The 20,327-nt window shown below is 39.5% G+C and overlaps 1 protein-coding gene across 1 annotated transcript in view; it reads right to left on the reverse strand.

The window, feature by feature from the left end:
- Positions 1-20,327, reverse strand: part of LOC150083230 (E3 ISG15--protein ligase HERC5-like) — a 144,903-nt gene that overhangs the window by 115,631 nt on the left and 8,945 nt on the right. The window contains exon 2 of the mRNA XM_090378441.1: positions 15,256-15,522. Within this exon, the coding sequence (XP_090234567.1) occupies positions 15,256-15,522 (267 nt within the window). The remainder of the gene's footprint in view (positions 1-15,255; positions 15,523-20,327) is intronic.

A 20,327-nucleotide genomic window follows, 5' to 3' on the forward strand; every position in this document is an offset into this window, starting at 1 on the left:
AATCAAATTGGTCAAGCAAGACTTCCCCTTAACAAAACCATGCTGTGTCTGAGCTATAACTGAAGTCTTGTCTAGATGATCCTGCAGTGCTTCTTTAACCAGTGCCTCCATTAATTTTCCAGGAACAGAAGTTAAACTAACAGGTCTATAATTACTTGTGTCGCCCTTTGATCCTCCTTTGTGAATTGGGGTCACATTTGCACATCTCCAGTCCATGAACCGCTCCACTTCTAGAACCGCCTTTATGTTCCAATTTACACCAAACCAACGGAATCTCTCCTGAGTCCAGTGATGCTCTCATAATTAGCCTTAATGGTTCAATGCACTCACCTGCCATCTCCTTTAAGATTATAGGGTATATGCCATCAACCACAGGAGCCTTACTCGCCTGTGGGTGCGAAAGTTTTCTCATTAAATCAACACGTGAAATTTCAAATCATTAATTACATTTTTTAAAACTTCACTCCCATAATTTCTCATTGACGTGAAGGGTTTTTCTTCTGTAAATATTGATGCAAAGTAACTGTCGAGTTCATCTACAACTCGACAGTTACTGTCGAGTTGCAGATGAACTCGAGCAGTTGGGGTATCTAATACAATCCCACGTAATTAGATATGCGTCCAATCTGATTTGTCCTTCTTTTCTTTGCATTTATATATGTGAAGAATTCCTTAACTGCACTCTTTGCTCTCTTTATTCCTTATCCCCACTCTTTGCTCTCTCCCAGACTCAGTAAAGATACTACAGTGAAAATTATACTTCGTTGAATAAAACGTCTTTCTCCTTCAGAAAATGATGAACATAATTCAACCATGGAAGACCAACATGGAACAGAACATCAGTGTTCCACAAATTCTTTCCAAAATAAGAAATTGTCTGACTCCAATGAGATTTTAAAAGATGAACTTGAGTCAGAAATTAATGAAATACTTTTAATTATTTCTGTTAAAAAAGTTCAAAGCCTAGAAAATATGGACTGAGATCGTCTACGATTATCTCAGTACAATAGTACTGGAATAGAATCCAAAAGGGCGTTTTCTGCCGCTAATCAAATACTATATGTACCAAAATTAGATCCATTGTAAACGATCATACTATTGATTGCTTACGTTTCTTAAGAGTTCACTTTATTCGGACAGGTAGCGTGGATGCTTAAACATAACTAAACTTTGCAGTAACAGTATTTTGTGCGGTTATATTTCATGAATCATGGCTCTTTGCTACCTCTGATGTTTGCTGTACCTTTTTATTTTATTTTTATCATGAAAGATTCAGTTTCCAACTATTTTAAACATTATTCAAATATATGTATAAGTGTATCTCACATGACAGTAGTGGGCGAATTGCTAACACTGCCTGTGTGTTGCCATACATAGTTCATTTTTCGTCTATATAAACTGGTTAAGATTACGTATTTTTTTGTTTTTAGAATAACTGTATTTTTAATGATTTTTTTCAGAATATTTATTATTGCAATAAATGTTTATTTAAAACTTGAATTCAAGTAATTACAGTACTTCTTTTCCTTAATTTATTAACTGTCATCAAAGTTTATTGAGAAAAACGTTTCTTTTTGGAATACCGGTAACGCAGTTTCGTAAATTAAAAATACTGAAATACCGGTATTAGGATTTTGACCGGTATTATAAGCCCTAACCGTAAGTGAAGCTGTACTTCATAAATTCCTCTTGATATTTTTTATTCTTTTTCATTCCTTTTGATTTGGAATATGATGACTCTCTTCAGAAATTGGTGGTTGCACTACTGTGTCCAAATTTTCACGATATATTTCTTACCTTATTAGCTTCTGAAGTATCTGTAGCGACATTATTGTGTCCCTACTCGGCCGTTTTTTTCTGATTACCCAACTGTCCATGGTAAAATATATATTTTTTATCTTCTTAAAAACAACGATAATATCATGAAATGAGCAATATAAAAAGTAGAAAAGTAGCAGAAGAATGAAAAACACATCCAAGTTGACATGAAAGCACCGAATTACGAAGCAGAATAAAGCATGTGTGTGCAGTAGACTTGTATTATAAAATATTTATTGACACCGCATATTCGCACTTCTAGCCTTTAGGCAATATAGGCAATTTGAGAATTCATGCTGTAGGAAACACAAATTAAGATTTAAAGGGATTACCATTCCGTAAGTGTATTGAGAAGTATTAATACATACTAAGAAGTCACACTAGTCAGCTGCTTTCTGTGTGTGTCCACAGTCAGAGAGCAAATTAAGGTGTATTCACAAAGCGGACAATAATAAAGAACATCACCCTAACAAAATTAAGAGTGGCAGTAGGGTTCATTTGTATTTCAGACCTCGAATAGTAAAGTCTCTATATCTACAGTATTGAAAAAAGTAATTTTAATAACAATTTTTTAGCTTTTATGTACACAAAAAATAATTTTATTTAAAAATTGCAGCGACCCCTATAGGGGTCGCGTCCAAACAGTTTGTGCACCACTAGTCTAGTTCTTCTTCAAATTTATTCCAAGTATCCACTTCCACAACAACGGATGGAAACTTGTTCCAGCAATCAACCACCTATTGGATGAAACTTCCCCATTTCTATTCTGCAATCATCCTTCCCCAATTTGAATTTATGCCTCCTCGTGTGTAGTCTGAGCAATAGGAATAATCCCATCAGCATTGAGCTTGCTTAATCCATTCAAAGCTTTAAACACTTCAATCAGATCATCACGCAGGTGCCTAATCTCCAGATGCTGCAATTTGCAGAACTGAAGCCTTTCTTGATAAGGACATCCTTTTGTTCCCCTCATCAATCTTGTTGCCCTTCTCTGTACTTGTTCTAGCAACTCTACATCCTTCCTAAAATGAGGCCTCCAGACCTATACACAGTACTCAAGGTGTGGTCTGACCATTGCCTTATACAAAGGGATAATTACCTCCTTGTCTCTAGCAAAATTCCTATATATCATTGACAAAATTCCATGACCTGCTCTGGCAGCCTGTCTGCACTGCTCAGAGAACTTCATATCTGACTGCACAATTAACCCCAGGTCCTTTTCATTTTCCACTACCCTGAGTGTAGAACCACAGTTAATACATTCCTCTAGTGTTACTGCTACACATATGCAGTAACTTGCATTTGTCAATATAAATTTCATTTGCCATTTCTCAGCCCATCTGCCTAATTTTTATAGATCTTGTTGCAACAGCATATCTTCATTACTGTCATTAACCAACCCGTCAACCTTTGTATCATCTTCAAACTTAAACATTAAGTCCAATATACCCTCATCAATATTATTTTAATAAATATAGAAAACAACAATGGGTCTAACAATGAACCCGGTGCGCCTCCTCCAATAACATTAGTCCAAAAAGAGCAGTGTCCATTGATAAACACTGTTTTCTTCCACTCAACCTGCACCTCCGTAGCCAAGTGGGCAGGAGCAGCAATGCGTAGCACATGCTTCTTGATTAGACAGGGGTTCGAGCCCGTGACCACCAAATACGGAGGATGCGGAAAGGTCAGGAAATGACCACTGCATATCCACGGAGCAATATGGCCTTAGTTGCTAATGCTCCTAAAAACCGAATAACAAACAAACAAACAACAAACCCACTCAACCATCCCTTTATCCACAGCAATAACTTGTACAGCTGTTGTTGTTATTTGGTTTTTAGGAGCATTAGCAACTAAGGCCATATTGCTCCGGGGATATGCGGTGGTCATTCCCTGACCTTTCCGCATCCTCCATATTTGGGGGTGACGGGCTCGAACCCCGGTCTAATCAAGAAGCGTGTGCTATGCACTGCTGCACCTTCCCACCTGGCTACAGAGGCGCCTGACTTGTACAGCAGTTTTGTATGTGCACAGTATCAAAAGTTTTCTTGAAATCCAAGTACATGATATCAAAATTATTTTTTGCATGCAGTTCTTTTGTCACTGCATATAATATCCAATCAAACTGATCAGACAAGATCTCCCCTTAAATCCATGCTGTGACTAAAGTATAACTGCACTCCTGTACAGATGATGGTTCTGCATTATTTCTTTAACGAATGACTCCATTATCTTCCCTGGAACAGAAATTAAGCTAACAGGTCTGTAATTACTTGTGTCACCCTTTAATCCCCCTTTCTGAATTGGGGTTACATTCATACAACTCCAGTTCACAGGGACCTTCCTGAATCGTAAGATGCTCTCATAATTATGGCTAAGGGTTTGTTTACCTTCTCTGCTGCCTCCCTTAATATAATTGGATTGATCCCATCTACCCCAGGTTCCTTTTTTATGTTTAACTTCTACAATTTCTCTTCCACTTTCTTCGCAGTTTTCACAAAATCATTTAGCTTCCTGTTGGACTATGATGAACTTCTGACATCCCTCTCCCTAAAGAATTCCTCATAGCAGTGGAGAATGAAAAAGACCATGCAACACAGACATGCTGCCAGGACAGCTCATGGGGTTTTGTCAATGATATACAGAAAATTTGCTAGCAGAGATAAGGTGATTATCCTTTTGTATAAGCCCATGGTTAGGCCGCATCTTGAGTACTGTGTTCAGGTCTGGAGGCCTCACTTCAGGAAGTGATGTAGATCTGCTGGAACAGGTGCAGAGAAGGGCAACCAGATTGGTGAAGGGAACGAAAGGGTGCTCTTATCTAGAAAGGTTTCAGTTCTGCAAATTGCATCACCTCGAGAAAGGCACCTGTGGGAAGATCTGATTGTGGTGTTTAAAGCTTGAATGAATTGAGTAAGCTGAATATTAATAGCATTCTTCCATTTATGCAGGGGAGCATACATTCAAGTTGAGGAAGGATGGCTGCAGGATAGATGTGCAAAAGTTTATCTTCAACCAACGGGTGGTTAATTGTCGGAACAAGCTTCCATCTGTTGCTGTGGAAGTGGATGGGTTGAATAAGTTCAAGGGAGACCTAGACAAATTCTTGGAGGGTACAGATGGGTGAACTGTTTTTTTTTTTTTTTTGTGTTTTTTTTTGGATAATGCTATATAAGCTTGCTTTCTTGCATCACTTCTACTACTTAACTCTGATTTCTTTGTTTACAAAAACCTCAAATTAAACTTTAGTCCTGTAATTGACCTGCTACCTATACAGATAACATACACTATCTACCATTAATATTCAGACACCTGTATATTTAAAAATAACCTTCATTTACAGGAAAACTAATAACATGCAATGAAACCTTTAGCCTATATAACAGCTTCTAGTCTCCACGAAACACTCCGCCAGTTTTTAGGCATGCTAGCATACGAGTGGGTATCAAAAGGTTCGTACCCTTACCTAGAAATCGTAGCCCTAGAAACAAGTGAAACTTCACAGGAGGTTTAATACTTTTCTATGTACTCTCCATGTACTTTTCTATGTACTCTCCAACACATTTCTCCCATCTGTGGATCAGTTGTTTAATGCCTTGATCATAGAAGTCCGCACTTTTTGCCTGAAACCACAATTTGGTGGTTATGGGCTCGAACCCCGGTCTAATCAAGAATCGTGTGCTACGCACTATTGCTCCTGCCCACCTGGCTATGGAGGCACCGGTGTATAAAGTCTTGAATGGTTTGAGTATGCTCAATGCTGATGGGATTCTTCCTCTTGCTTAGAATAATCATCTGAGAGGGCATAAATTCAAATTGAGGAAAGGCAGATGTAGGATAGATGTGCGGAAATTTTTCTTTAGTCAGCGGGTAGTTGGTTGGTGGAACAGACTTCCATCCCTTGTTGTGGAAGTTGATAGCCTAAATAAATTTAAGGCTCAGCTGGACGCTGGACAGGTATTTCGAACGAATGGAGGGGTGAAATGGAAGTGTTTTTTTTTTTTTTTTTTTTTTTTGGCTGATGCTGCATAAGCTTGCTTTTGCTTTCTTGCATCATATGCCTCTACTAATGCTAATGTTAAAATTAAGTGCTTTATGCATATACACTGAAAGATCACTGGATTATGACCACCTACCTAATACCACATTGGGCCCCTGTTTGTACGGATAAATGCCATCTAGACACTGACTCCACTTGATATCTGAAAACATCCTAGTCTTTCCTACAACTTTCCCCAGTGTTGGAACAGATGACGGTTGCATAGGAGACCGGCGGAATTACTTGACAAGTACAGGTCACTGATGAAAAAAAGCCGTGAATTAGGGTTGAAATTGAAAGTGTCTGCAATTCTGCCCAGACACGATAGGAGGGAGTATATGATGAGAGCCCTGTCAATCAATTCGGCCCTGGAAAGATTGTGCAGGGCTCAAGGGGTAGAATTTTTTTCAGCCTGGTCTGTACTTGTTAACAGGAGAGACTGCTTCTACAGGGATGGGATACACTTAAATAGAAAGGGTGCAAGAATGTTTGCTGATGCTATCGAGGCAATGTTAGGTGGGTCGGAAAACTGCTAGATTGGGGGGATACAAGGACTAATAGATTAACAGTAGCCACTGGCAGAGGTGAAAGTGATTCTTGCACTGCTTCTATTGGAATGAGCCGCAGCCTGGAAAATAAGATGCAGGATATTTCAGAGACTGCTGGGAATCATTGGGGTACAAGTAAACACATGGGTTGTGTTAGGGTAGCTAAGAAAAAGAACAGGTGCATGTATACTTGTGTGTACACCAATGCTAGGAGTTTAGTAAATAAATTTGATGAATTTGAGGTATTGCTCAAAACATCAAAGGCAGATATTGTGGGGATTTCAGAGACGTGGTGTCACACAGATATAAGAAATGCAGAACTGGAATTTGGGGAGTACAATGTCTACAGAAAGGATAGACAGGATAGGAAGGGAGGAGGGGTTATGCTATTAGTTAAAAAACACATAAAATCCAAGGAAGTGAAGCCAGTCGAAATCGCTGGACAGTGCAGTGTCGAGTCAGTTTGGTGTGACATAAGCATTGGGAGATCAAAATTGAGAGTAGGAGTGTGCTATAGGCCTAATGACTCTGATGAGTATAATAAGAAACTGTTCGGAGAAATAGAGTGGGCCAGTAAATCAGAGAGTCTTATAATGGGGGATTTTAATTTCCCAGATATTGACTGGAATTTGGGGGCTGGTCACTCACACAGTAGCAAGGCTTTTGTGGATTTATTGGATGATTGTTTTCTACATCAGCATGTTCGGGAGGCAACTAGAGGGAGTAATACTCTTGATTTGATTATCAGTAGTGATTCTTCATGCATTAAGAATCTGCAGATAAATGAACCACTTGGTGGCAGTGATCACAGTGTGCTGAAGTGGGAGTTACTCAAAGAGGTAACTACCATTAGGGGTAAAGGGAAGGGGTATTGCTTTCGTAAAGGCGACTACAATGGACTGAGACAGTATTTAAATTCTATACAGTGGGATCAACTGATGATATTGCCAACAGCAAATTCAAAATGGGAAGCATTCAAAGAACTTATCGTGGAAGCTACTAGGCTTTACATACCAACTAAGAAATATTGTTCAAGGTTTAGGCCTAAATGGTTGTCAGATGAACTAATGAGGCATATGGCAGAGAAGAAAAATGCATGGGATACATACAAATTAACACGTGACACGGACGCCTATGATAGATACAAGTTGATCTGTAACCAAGTTACAAAGGAGGTTAGGCAGGCGAAGGCAGATTACGAGAGATCCTTGGCAAGGGATGCGAAGAAAAACAGCAAAGAGTTCTTTACTCTCTAGAAGGTAAAGTCTAGAAGGAAGGGGATGAATCAGATTGGTCCACTTGAGATCGATGGGTCAACTGTTGATGACCCTGCTCGGGTAGCTAACAAACTAAATGAATATTTTGCATCGACATTCACACATGAGGAGTTATTCAGCGAGGGGAATGCCAGAGGTGTATTCAACTCTAGCAGTAAGCTAGAGAATCTTGTAATAACTGAGAGCAAAGTGGAGGAGAAATTGTTGAAGATAAACACAAGAAAGGCACCTGGGGTGGATGGGATCTATCCAGTTATATTAAAGGAGGCAGCAAAGGAGGTAAGCAAACCCTTAGCCATAATTATGAGAGCTTCCTTGGACTCAGGGGAGGTACCCATTGACTGGAGATGTGCAAATGTGACCCCAATTCACAAAGGGGGATCAAAGGCTGACACAAGTAATTATAGACCTGTGAGTTTAACTTCTGTTCCCGGAAAATTAATGGAGGCACTGGTGAAAGAAGCACTGCAGGATCATCTAGACAAGACTTCAGTTATAGCTAGGACACAGCATGGTTTTGTTAAGGGGAAGTCTTGCCTGACCAATTTGATTGGATACTATGATGCAGTCACAAAAGAACTGGATGCAGGGAATAACTTTGATATTATATACTTGGATCTTAGGAAGGCTTTTGATACTGTTGCACATGGAAGACTGCTGCACAAATTGGAGCAGTGTGGCATTGGAGGCAAGTTGCTGCTATGGATAAAGGGGTGGTTGAGGGGGAGAAGACAGAGAGTGGTAATCAATGGACACTGCTCATCGTGGACTAATGTTATTAGTGGAGTCCCTCAGGGTTCAGTATTGGGGCCTTTATTGTTTTCTGTATTTATAAATGATATTGATGATGGTATATCAGGCTTAATGTCCAAGTTTGCAGACGATACGAAGGTTGGCAGGGTTGTCAAGGACACTACTGACACTATGCTGCTGCAACAGGATTTGGAAAGGTTGAGCAGATGGGCTTCGAGGTGGCAAATGAAGTTTAACATTGACAAATGTAAAGTACTACATATGGGAAACAGCAACCCCAGAGCAACGTATCAACTCTGTGGTACTACACTGACAGTGGTAGAGAATGAAAGGAACCTGGGGGTGGTGGTGCAGGCAGATATGAAGTTCTCTGAGCAGTGCAGACGAGCTGCAAGAGTAGCTCATGGTGTATTGTCAATGATATATAGGAATTTTTCTAGCAGGGATAAGGAGGTGATTATTCCCTTGTATAAGGCAATGGTCAGGCCACACCTAGAGTACTGTATACAGGCCTGGAGGCCTCATTTCAGGAAGGATGTAGAGCTGCTGGAACGAGTACAGAGAAGGGCAACTAGATTGGTGAATGGGACAAAGGGGTTCTCTTACGAAGAAAGGCTTAAGTTTTGCAAATTACAGTGTCTGGAAACTAGGCACCAGCGGGGTGATCTGATAGAGGTGTACAAAGCCTTGAATGGTTTGAGCATGCTCAATGCTGATGGGATTCTTCCTCTAGCTCAGAAAAATCACCTGAGAGGGCATAAATTCAAATTGAGGAAAGACAGATGTAGGATAGATGTGCGGAAATTTGCCTTTAGCCAGCGGGTGGTTGGTGGGTGGAACAGACTTCCATCCCTTGTCGTGGAAGTTGATAGCCTAAATAAGTTTAAGGCTCAGCTGGACAGGTATTTCGAACGAACAGAGGGGTGAAGTGGAAGTGGTTATTTTTATTTATTTATGTTACTTTTTTTTTTTTTTTTTTTTCTTTTTTTTTTTTGGCTGATGCTGCATAAGCTTGCTTTCTTGCATCAAATGCCTCTACTAATGCTAATGCTAATGCATGTCCATACACCTCACTTCCTCTTCCAAACATCCTAACGGTTTTCCAAACATGCAGATTCGCCCGACCTCACTCCAATTGGAGTGAGGTCGGGCGAATTTGGAGGCCAATTGAGATGGGTAATACTGTCACTGTATTCTTTGAACAATTTGTGCACAGTGCAGTCCAATGACAGTGCATTATCATCTTGGAAGATTTCATTTCTGCCTGGAGAAAAATACAACATGGCATGATGCACATAGTCTTCTAAGAACTGCTGGTAAAGCTCACTAGTGAAACACTGGTTCATATGCACCAGGGTTCTTGCCAGAAAAACATCCCAGATTAAGCAACCACCACCATCTGCCTGGCCAATGGGCACCATGCACGACAGGTCCATGGATTCGTGTTGCTTGCACCACATACAAAGCATCCACTGGCATGTTGCACCAGATATTTAGACTCATTTGACCGGCATGCTTGTTTCCAGTCCTCCAGTGTCCAACTAGCATGTTGTTTAAAGCATTCACCATTGATGATGATAAGTGGTAAGGAGAGGGTGTCTCTTGGCAGGCAAATCAATAAAAACCTACAAGTGCATCTCCGAAAAAAGGTATCATAGCATGGTCATCAAAAATTAAATAAAAAAATTATATATTACATGAATCCAGGGGCGGATCTAGGTTCTTAGGACCCAGGACTGGCATTCCTAGTGGGGTCCCTTTTAGATATTAGTATAATGTGCATGGCAGCACAATCAGTTAATTCAATGTGGTCACTTCTTGAAAAACATAATTGGTAAATTAAAAGGGGCTATTCCTCTCCTCTCTCACTAATATTCTATACTAACTCCTCTAATATTCTCTAATACTAATATTCTAACTCCTCTCTCACTAATATTCTATTTGTTATTGTTAGTAAAAATATCAATCACACAGTGTCGATACATAATATTTTAGGAATGTATTTTTGAACGTTGTTCAAACATTGTTAGACTACAAAAAAAGTGGGAGCTTGGTTCTACCAGGGTAGTGTCAGAGCAAGTGCAGTATTCCCTACCACTTACATTCTAATTGTGTAAACTTTGCAATTTGTTGAGGATTTTGGTTAAAGCTGCTTCAAGGTCATAATAACTGTTAATCATTTAAAAATTCAAATGTTAAGAGTATCCCTATCGAGGGGTACTCTTTAACATTTGACAAAATAATAATAATACCCTAACACAAAAAAAATACAAGTTAGGTACTTGGACTCGAGGAAGCCAAGGGTTCAGGTCCTACCAGCCATTCCTGGATCCGCCCATGTGTGAATCACACCTCAGGAAACCTGAGCTATTGGATAGAATGCAGTTACAACAAATAAACTTAAATATAAAATAGACTAGCTAATTTCAGCATGTGGGCCTGACATATTATGGATTCCACCATATCATGATGACTTAAATCCTACTGAATTAGTGTTGGGTTATAATAAATGGAAAGTGGCTGAAAACAATGCCAGTAGTAGTCCTCAATATGTGAAAAAACTAATTGAAAATGCAGTTTTCATATTATACTCTGACACAATGGAAAAAATGCTGTGATCATGTGATACATGTGGGAGCACTGATGGTCTTGATAAAGCTGATGATAACATTATTATTGTCCTGAGTCGTGATTTGATTTTTTGATTTTGATTTTGTGTTTATTGGCGCAAAAACAGCTAAGGTTATACTGCGCCAAGAAACGATTAAAATATTAATAAAATATCAATAAAGATAAATTCTGGTATCCTTTAAAAAGGTTACCTCGTCAAATTGTTATTTATACAGGGTGTTTCAGTTAAACGTTTCAGAACTTCTAAGAGGGGTAGGGTACATCCTGACAACTCGAAATCATATAGCAATGTGGGGTCGGAAATGATTTCCTGAAGCGGTGTTGTACACAGAAGCACCATAAAGAAAAGAGACCGTAAGTGAGAAATCGTTTTTAATAATACATGAAAAGAAGCAAAAGGTACATGGATTAAAGTAAGTGTTCGAAGTTTCTTCCACGGGCTACAATGCACGCCTCACATCTCCGACGCATGGACATCCGAACATTCTGGAATACTCCAGGCGAATTTCGAATTTCTTTGGCAGCTACTGCGATTCTTGCAACCAGCTCCTCAGCATTGTCAACAGGGGTGTCATAAACTAGCGATTTCATATGACCCCAGAAATAAAAATCAAGACATGATAGGTCGGGTAACCGAGCAGGCCAACGCACGGGACCACCACGTCCCGTGCGTTGGCCTGCGAGATCACCTCATCGGACCTTACCTGTTACCGTGTCGTCTAACCGGACCTATCTACTTGATCTTTCTGCAGCAAGTATTGCCACAACTTTTGAGAGATGAACAGGTTTCTGCATCGACGCAACAGGCAATGTGGTTCCAACACGATGGAGCCCCTGCCCATTATAGCGGAGATGTTCGTAACTACCTGGATGTCACATTTGGTCAACAGTGGATCGGACGTGGTGGTCCCGTGCGTTGGCCTGCTCGGTCACCCGACCTATCATGTCTTGATTTTTATTTCTGGGGTCATATGAAATCGCTAGTTTATGACACCCCTGTTGACAATGCTGAGGAGCTGGTTGCAAGAATCGCAGTAGCTGCCAAAGAAATTCGAAATTCGCCTGGAGTATTCCAGAATGTTCGGATGTCCATGCGTCGGAGATGTGAGGCGTGCATTGTAGCCCGTGGAAGAAACTTCGAACACTTACTTTAATCCATGTACCTTTTGCTTCTTTTCATGTATTATTAAAACGATTTCTCACTTACGGTCTCTTTTCTTTATGGTGCTTCTGTGTACAACACCGCTTCAGGAAAGCATTTCCGACCCCACATTGCTATATGATTTCGAGTTGTCAGGATGTACCCTACCCCTCTTAGAAGTTCTGAAACGTTTAACTGAAACACCCTGTATATGTGGGTATATATTAGTAGCTTTTAAAAATTTAAAAATTGCCGACACGTGGTCGTTGTCTGATAAAATCTGACTGAGTGTATAAGGCTCAGTCGGATGAGTAAAAGGGGTAAAATATATATTGCGAACATGGGTAAAATTAACGCAATCTATTAAAATATGCTTTATTGATAAAATGGTGTCACAAGACTCGCACATAGGAGGGTCATCCGCCCTCAGCAGAAACGAATGTGTCAGATGACTGTGTCCTATGCGGAGTCGGGCAAGAACAACTTCCTCGCTCCGATTCCTGCGCAGACTAGACTGCCATGTTTCTATTACAGGCTTTATTTGATATAATTTATTTGTTCTCTGCCTGTGCCATAGTTCTTGCCATTGGGAATATATCTTTTTGCGTATTATTTGCCTGTAGTCTGTATAGGGGACTGACAGGCAACGATTATGAGTGGGTGTTGCTGATTTGGCTGCAGCGTCAGCCAAATCATTTCCCTTTATCCCAATGTGGCTAGGAATCCAGCAGAAGCGGATATCAAACTTGCATTCATAAAGAGAATGTCTCTTCTGCTGAATCCGACAAAGAACTGGATGAGAATTGTGTCTCAGAGATAATAAAGCCTGTAATACACTCAAAGAATCGGAATATATTATTGACCTTTGGAATTGACAAGTTCGAATGTGATCCAAGGCTAGCTCTATAGCATACAGCTCTGCAGTGTATATGCTGGATTCGGGAGGAATCTGCTGAGATATTATAGTGTCCGGAAAGACAGCAGCAGATCCTACGCACGATTCAGACTTCGAGCCGTCTGTGTAAACGGGCAGGAAGTCTGAGTGCTCAGCTTGGTGTGCAGAGTAGAGCTGCTGGTAGACAGATGATGAGGTCTCAGACTTTACCCATTTCTTAAGGGAAAAGTCGCACGATGGGGGATGAGCATGCCAGGGTGGAAGAGTTTTTTTTGGTGTTTGTGCCACCTTGTCTACCATGATGTTAAACTCTCTGATTAGCTCTTGGACACGAATACCAAAAGGTCGGTTGGCAGTCTGACGGGTATTGTACAAGTTTTCCCAACGTGGCTCAAAAACGGATGCCCACGTAGGATGGTCTGGCAGGGATTTCAACTTTAAAGCATAGTTTAAAGACAACTGCTTACGTCAAAGGGATAACGATGGTTCGCTTGCTTCGACGTATAAGCTCTGGACAGGAGATGTTCGAAAAGCACCAGTAGCGATACGGATAGCCTGATGGTGGACAGGGTCCAGCCAGCGGAGGACACTATCTCTAGCTGAGGAATATACCTGGGACCCGTAGTCTAATTTGGGTCGTACAATTGCACGGTAAAGCCGTAGTAGGGTGCATCGATCTGCTCCCCAACGCGTTGAGGAGAGAGAGCGGAGAATATTGAGTCCCCTCGTGCATTTTGTACGAAGTTGACGAATATGTTCGAGAAAGGTCAACTTTTTATCAAACACAAGTCCCAAGAATTTTGTGTCTGACACTACTGGAATAACATTTTGTCCGAGCCTTAATTCAGGTTCAGGATGAAGATTACGCTTGCGACAAAACCTGAGTCGTGATACATTGGACTTCACTACCAATATCAATTGAAATAATCAGAAAATGAACTGCAATTGCAAAATTAATTTTACTTGTCTTTGCTAGTATCATTGTTGTTATTGTCATGTAAAAACAAATAAATAGTAGTGTGTGCAATCTATCTATATGCACACACACTATAAACTAAATAAAAAATATAATTTTTGTTTGAAAACTAATGTTTCACTAAACCCCGGGGGCTCACATCTGGTGAGTATGGGCTTGGCAAACCCAGGGTCCTGAGCTGGATATCATCATTCTTCTCTTTCTTGGTGATGCCTTTCTTCTTCTTCTCTCTCTCTCACACACACAGGAGGGTAACTCGGGAATTTTTTTTTTTTTTTTGGCTGGTAAGCCTCAGGCTTCCTTGTACCAGATGGCTAATAATAATAATAATAATTCTCCTGCCACACTACTCAGGTTCTTTACATTCTAAAGAACCTGAGCAGTCAAGCTATAAATAATAGTAGTAATTATAGTTTTAATAGTAGTAATTAATTACATATTCATTACTACTATTAAGAGTAAATTGCATATAGAGCTGTAACATAAAAATATCTTTGAAAATCACAGCAGATCATTACCCATTAACTAATGTACATGATTTGTCTTACAGATGCTGAACTTCTCTGTAATTCAGCTCCAGAAGCTGATAAAACTGAATAAAGTGATACATAAATAGATGTGGAGGATATTACTGCATTAAAGAAAGTAACAACTTTTTTTTACAATTTTTTTTTTAAATTCTGATATTGTTAGAATGAATTTTTTTATTGAATCATCATTGTTAAACTTTTGACAATAATTTCACTCTAATGTTGGGCAATTAAACCAATATAAGATTGAATTAATATTCAAAAGGATTTATATACAAAGTTTTCATTTTTATAAAGTTTCAAAATTCCATAAAGAAACTTGCTGCAAAAGGCATATTACTATTGGTTGTTATTGTTATTTGGTTTTTAGGAGCATTAGCAACTAAGGCCACATTGCTCCGGGGATATGCGGTGGTCATTCCCTGACTTTTCCGCATCCTCCATATTTGGTGGTCACAGGCTAGAATCCAGGTCTAATCAATAAGCGTGTGCTATCATTATTGGAAAACACATTCCCGTCCTTCACACTATTTATTCTCAAAATTCACTCCTCAAAGGATTAATAAACACTCATCTTTCATTATAAGTTCCGTTGTATGGATTTTGTTGTTTTGTACATCAAAATATTAAGAAAAAAAATTTACCATGGGAAACCACAAATGTATGCCTGTCTCCTGTAGCAACAGAGCTGATCTTCAAACACATGGAATCTGTTTTTACTAAATGATCAGGTGTCATAATATGGCTCCAATTAGACCAAAATAAACACCATCCTTGCTTTGTTAATATAAAGCTATCTTTCCAACCACAAATAACATCTCGGATTTCATCACCATTATCAGGAATTAAGTTTGTAACGCCGTCTGAAATACAGTATACATCATTAAATCCACAGTGGAAAAGTCTTCCATCTGAAAAATAAATTCAAAAATATAACGAAAAAATAAAACAAACACATGCTGCTATCCACTGCTAAATTTTTTAAATATTTTAAATAAATAAACAAGCATGTTTTTGCATGCAATGGCAAAATATGCAATACCAGGTGGCACTGCATATTTTGTTTCTTTTTTTTGTTTCAAATTAGTAGTGCAGTTATTGTGTTTATTTGATAAATTGGAAGAAAATCTTACATGGCTCCACTGCAATGTTAATCACATTGATATTTCATACTCCTTTTTCATATCGCTATTTTGTATTCCTGTTTGTAGTTCTGCAGGAGTACAATTAATATTACAAGAGCTTTTATTAAGACAGTAAACTAAATTTATAACATTATAAACTAAACTGTATAGTGTAATATATAACATAACTTTGTAGCATATTATCGTTGTTGAATAGTGAATAGTGTAATATATTACTGCACTTGGGTATATCTTAGGTTAGTGTGGTAGTCTAAAATTAAATTTAATTTAAACAGAAATCATGCCTCAGACTAGAGCAGCAAAGCAAATAGCAAAAAAAAGCAAAGAAGCAAGTAGGAGTACTATGGCTTTGGAGAAAACTAATTACTGTCATTAACCACCCTGCCAACTTTGTATCATCTGCAAACTTACACATTAAGCCTGATATATCTCTATCACTATCATTACCAAATATAGAAAACAACAATGGGTCCTGCACTGAACCCTGGGGGATTCCACTAATAATAGTACACGAAGAGCAGTGTCCATTAAAAACCGGCGTCTCCGTAGCCAGGTGGGAAGGAGCAGCAGTGCGTACCACACGCTTCTTGATTAGACCGGAGTTCGAGCCCGTCACCACCAAATATGGAGGATGCGGAAAGGTCAAGGAATGACCACCGCATATTCCGGAGCAATATGGCCTTAGTTGCTAATGCTCCTAAAAACCAAAAAAAAAAAAAAACAAAAAACAAAAACCATTAAAAACCACCATCTATCCTCTCCCATTCAACTATCCCTTTATATAGAGCAGCAACTTAATGCCACACTGCTACAATTTGTACAGCAGTCATTTATGTATAACAGTATCAAAACCGTTCCAGAAATACATACAGTGTATGATATCAAAATTATTTCTTGCACCCAGTTTCTTTGTTATTGCATCATAGTACCCAATCAAATTGGTCAGACAAGATCATCCCTTTACAAACTCATGCTATAACTGAAGTATAACTGCACTCCTGTCTAGCTGGTCCTGCAATACTTCTTTAACCAACAAACCCATTATCTTCTGTCGAATAGAAGTTAAGCTAACAGGTCTGTAATTACTAATACCACTCTTTGATCCCCTTTCTGAGTTGGTGATACATCTGCACATTTCTATCCATGGCAACATCTCCGTAATTATGAGAGAATCTAAGGATGCTCTCATAATTATGGCTAAGGGTCTGCTTACCTCCTCTGCTACCTCCCTTAATATAATTGGATAGATCCAATCCACCCCAAAAACAAAATTTTTAATTCTTAACCAGGATAGAGATCAAACCTTCACGATGTTCCAACTAACTGATCCAACCAGATATGAATACTATTGCATATTGAATATTGCACAGAGTTCAGCTGTAAAAACACCACATTCAAGCAGTAACAGGTCAGAGATTATTGCTGTTCCCACAAATGTGTCATTTTTGAGACGTCTATATACATTTCCATGGACCTTGAGGTTGGCTCAGATATGCCAGACAAGCTGTACTTGCTACCTGGGAGTCTAAATTGCTGATGGAACTGATATTCGAGTGATAATCAAGTCAAGTGGACCCAATTTCGGCAAAGTTCAGATGATTTATAACAGCCAAATCCTCTCATTACACCTTCACAATGGTGGATCTGTTAGTAATCTTGAGTATAACTTCCATGCACAAGCACACTGTGGGTAACCACCCAGGTGTGAACCAACGTAAACAGGGGTCGAGGTGTGGTGCCCACACCACATGAAGGAATATCACCCCTCTGTGTTACCAGGCAATACCAGTTGATGACTCTCATCAACTGGTGCAAAACCACCACTTTCTTTTTGGAGGCTTGAAGTAGCAGAACCCATATTTAGTATCCAGAGCTAAGTTCTGGTCATCCCTTCCCCATCTCCTCCATCATTCGGTATGACTGATGACTTTTGCGGTTATGATGAACATCATGGCGAGATCCAATCTTCCTTACATTTTGAGGATACAGGTCTAAAACGGTGTTCGCACACCGGCCACTAGTTAGTAAACCGGACCGAACCTACTGATAACTCTTTAGGAGGCTTCCGGATCAACTAGTGTATAATCCTGCTACTTCTACTCTGCCAGATAGTGACTGGAGGGAGTCTGAGTAGTGTGTATGCGGTGAGGGGGGGCATTGCCGAGGCCACATTATGTCAAGCATCTGGGTATATTCTTACCATGTCTTTGCCATATCCAAAAATTTCATTACTTTACACAGCATGTCCTCCCCACTTTTTCTTACTATTGAATACACAATGAATTGTCAAACTAATAGAGTAAGCTTATCTGCAAAAAGATCTAAACCTCCCAAATGCTTCCTAGTTCATTTCACAAATATCCATGGTCTCAATTCTAATCTCAACAATGTCCATTTCCACTTGCAATCTGCCAAACCCCATGTACTTTTTCTGGCAGAATCTCAGTTATTGGTTGATTCAACTACTGCTCATCTCATTTGGTCAAATTATTCTCTGTATGATTCCTTTCACCTCAAAGGTGGTACCTGTGCATATGTCCATTCCGATACTCCCTGTGAGAGACTTAGTAATTTGGAATCTCCTCTTTTCAATCTTCTCTATATTAAAATCTTTCTACCTCATTGTGTCAAATTCATCTGTTATCTCTACCGTTCTCCCAACTCCACTAATCACTTGGAGCTCTTTGATTTCCTCTCTTTGCAACTTGACTTTCTCCAGTCCAACTTTCCTAACAGTGAAGTAATTTTCCTTGGTGATTTTAATGTTCACAACTCCAGATGGCTTCCGTTTTCTAGTCACGCTGACCCAGCTGGTCGAGATGCTGAGGCTTTTGCAATTACTAATGACCTAGCACAGATTGTTCATTTACCTACAAGAATACCAGACAATCCTAATCATACAGCCAATACGCTTGATCTTTTTCTCACAAACAATCCTTCTAAGTACACGGTCGAAGTGGGAGGTCCTTTAGGCACTTCAGATCACAACTTGGTGATTGTCTCTTCTCCAATGGAATCTTTATCTCATGGCTATTCCCAACCTCGTGCTGTTTGGCATTAAAAGAATGCAAAATGGGATGACCTGCGAGACTTCTTTTCTTCTTTTCCTTGGTCAGATTACTGTTTCAAAACTTCTGATGTCAATGTTTGCTCAGATCGTGTCAGTGAAATTATTCTTGCAGGAATGGAATCCTTTATCCCACACACCACTTTAAAATCTCGTCCTTTATCTAAACCTTGGTTTTCCAATAAATGTGCTAAGGTTGTTCAAAGAGAAGAACTTTGCATATCAGAATTGGCTTGTTTCTAATTCTTCAGTTTCATTTTCTGCCTACACCAAAGCTCGCAACAATTGTAAGGCAGTTATTAATCAGTCTAAACTAGAGTTTGAATAGGCTAAGAGTAGAAAACTTGCTCCTTGCCCTAATGGTAGCCGAGCATTCTGGTCTCTTGACAAAGCTATTGGCTGCAATTTTTGCCCAACTCTGCTCCTACCTCTGTCAAAACCAGATGGTTTGGTTGTTACTTCAGCCAAGGATAACACTGACCTGATAGCATCCCATTTTTCTTCCAAGTCATGTATTAATGATCTTGGTAAAACACCTCCCTTCATTCCCAACACACTCCATTCAATGCCTCCTGTGGTCTTCCGTCAAAAGGATGTCAGAAGGATTTTGACGAATCTTGATGCTAAGAAAGCTTCAGGTCCTGATGGTATTTCTCCACTTGTTCTCAAAACCTGTGCTCCTGAACTTACTCCTGTTCTTTGACTACTTTTTGCACTTTCTTATTCCAAAGGTGTTTTTCCTTCTGCTTGGAAATTTGCTCATATCCAGCCAGTTCCTAAAAAGGGTGACAAATCCCTCCCTTCCAATTATCACCCCATTGCAATTACTCCTACTCTTTCTAAAGTAATGGAGAAATCTATTAACCGCCAACTCTTAAACTACCTAGAAACCTTCTGTCTGATCTACGATCGCCAGTATGGATTCCGTCAGTGTCGATTCACTGGTGATATTTTGGCTTATGTTACCCATTTATGGACTAATTCAATGGAAAATTTCGGTGAAACTCAAGCAGTTGCTCTTGACATCTCAAAGGCTTTCGATCATGTTTGGCATAAAGGTCTTCTAAACAAGCTTCCGCCTTATGGTTTGCCTACTGTTTTTTGTAATTGGTTATCCAGTTTTCTCTCTGATTGCTCACTAAGGGTGATGGTAGATGGCTCTGTCTTCTAACTTCTCCACTAATGTCGGTGTCCCCCAAGGTTCAGTTCTTTCCCTCTTGTATATTAATGACCTTCTTCCATTGACTAGAAATCCTGTCCATAGTTCTGCCGATGACAGCATATTGCATTCCACTTTCCATTTTGAGAAACCTTGCCCTGCTCAATCAGCTTCAACTTTTCGAAAATCTGCTACCAATTCCTTAAATGCCGATCTCCAGGTAATTCTCCAGTGGGGCAAAGACAACTTAGTTGATTTCAACCCTTCTAAAACTCAGTCTTGTCTTATATCTCGCAAAAAGGATTCTTCTGCTCCTATACTTATCTTTGGTGACACTCCGATTTC

This window comes from Mastigoproctus giganteus, chromosome 7, assembly GCF_048544385.1.
Source record: "Mastigoproctus giganteus isolate SK-2022 chromosome 7, ASM4854438v1, whole genome shotgun sequence".
NCBI classification, from domain to species: Eukaryota; Metazoa; Arthropoda; class Arachnida; order Uropygi; family Thelyphonidae; genus Mastigoproctus; species Mastigoproctus giganteus.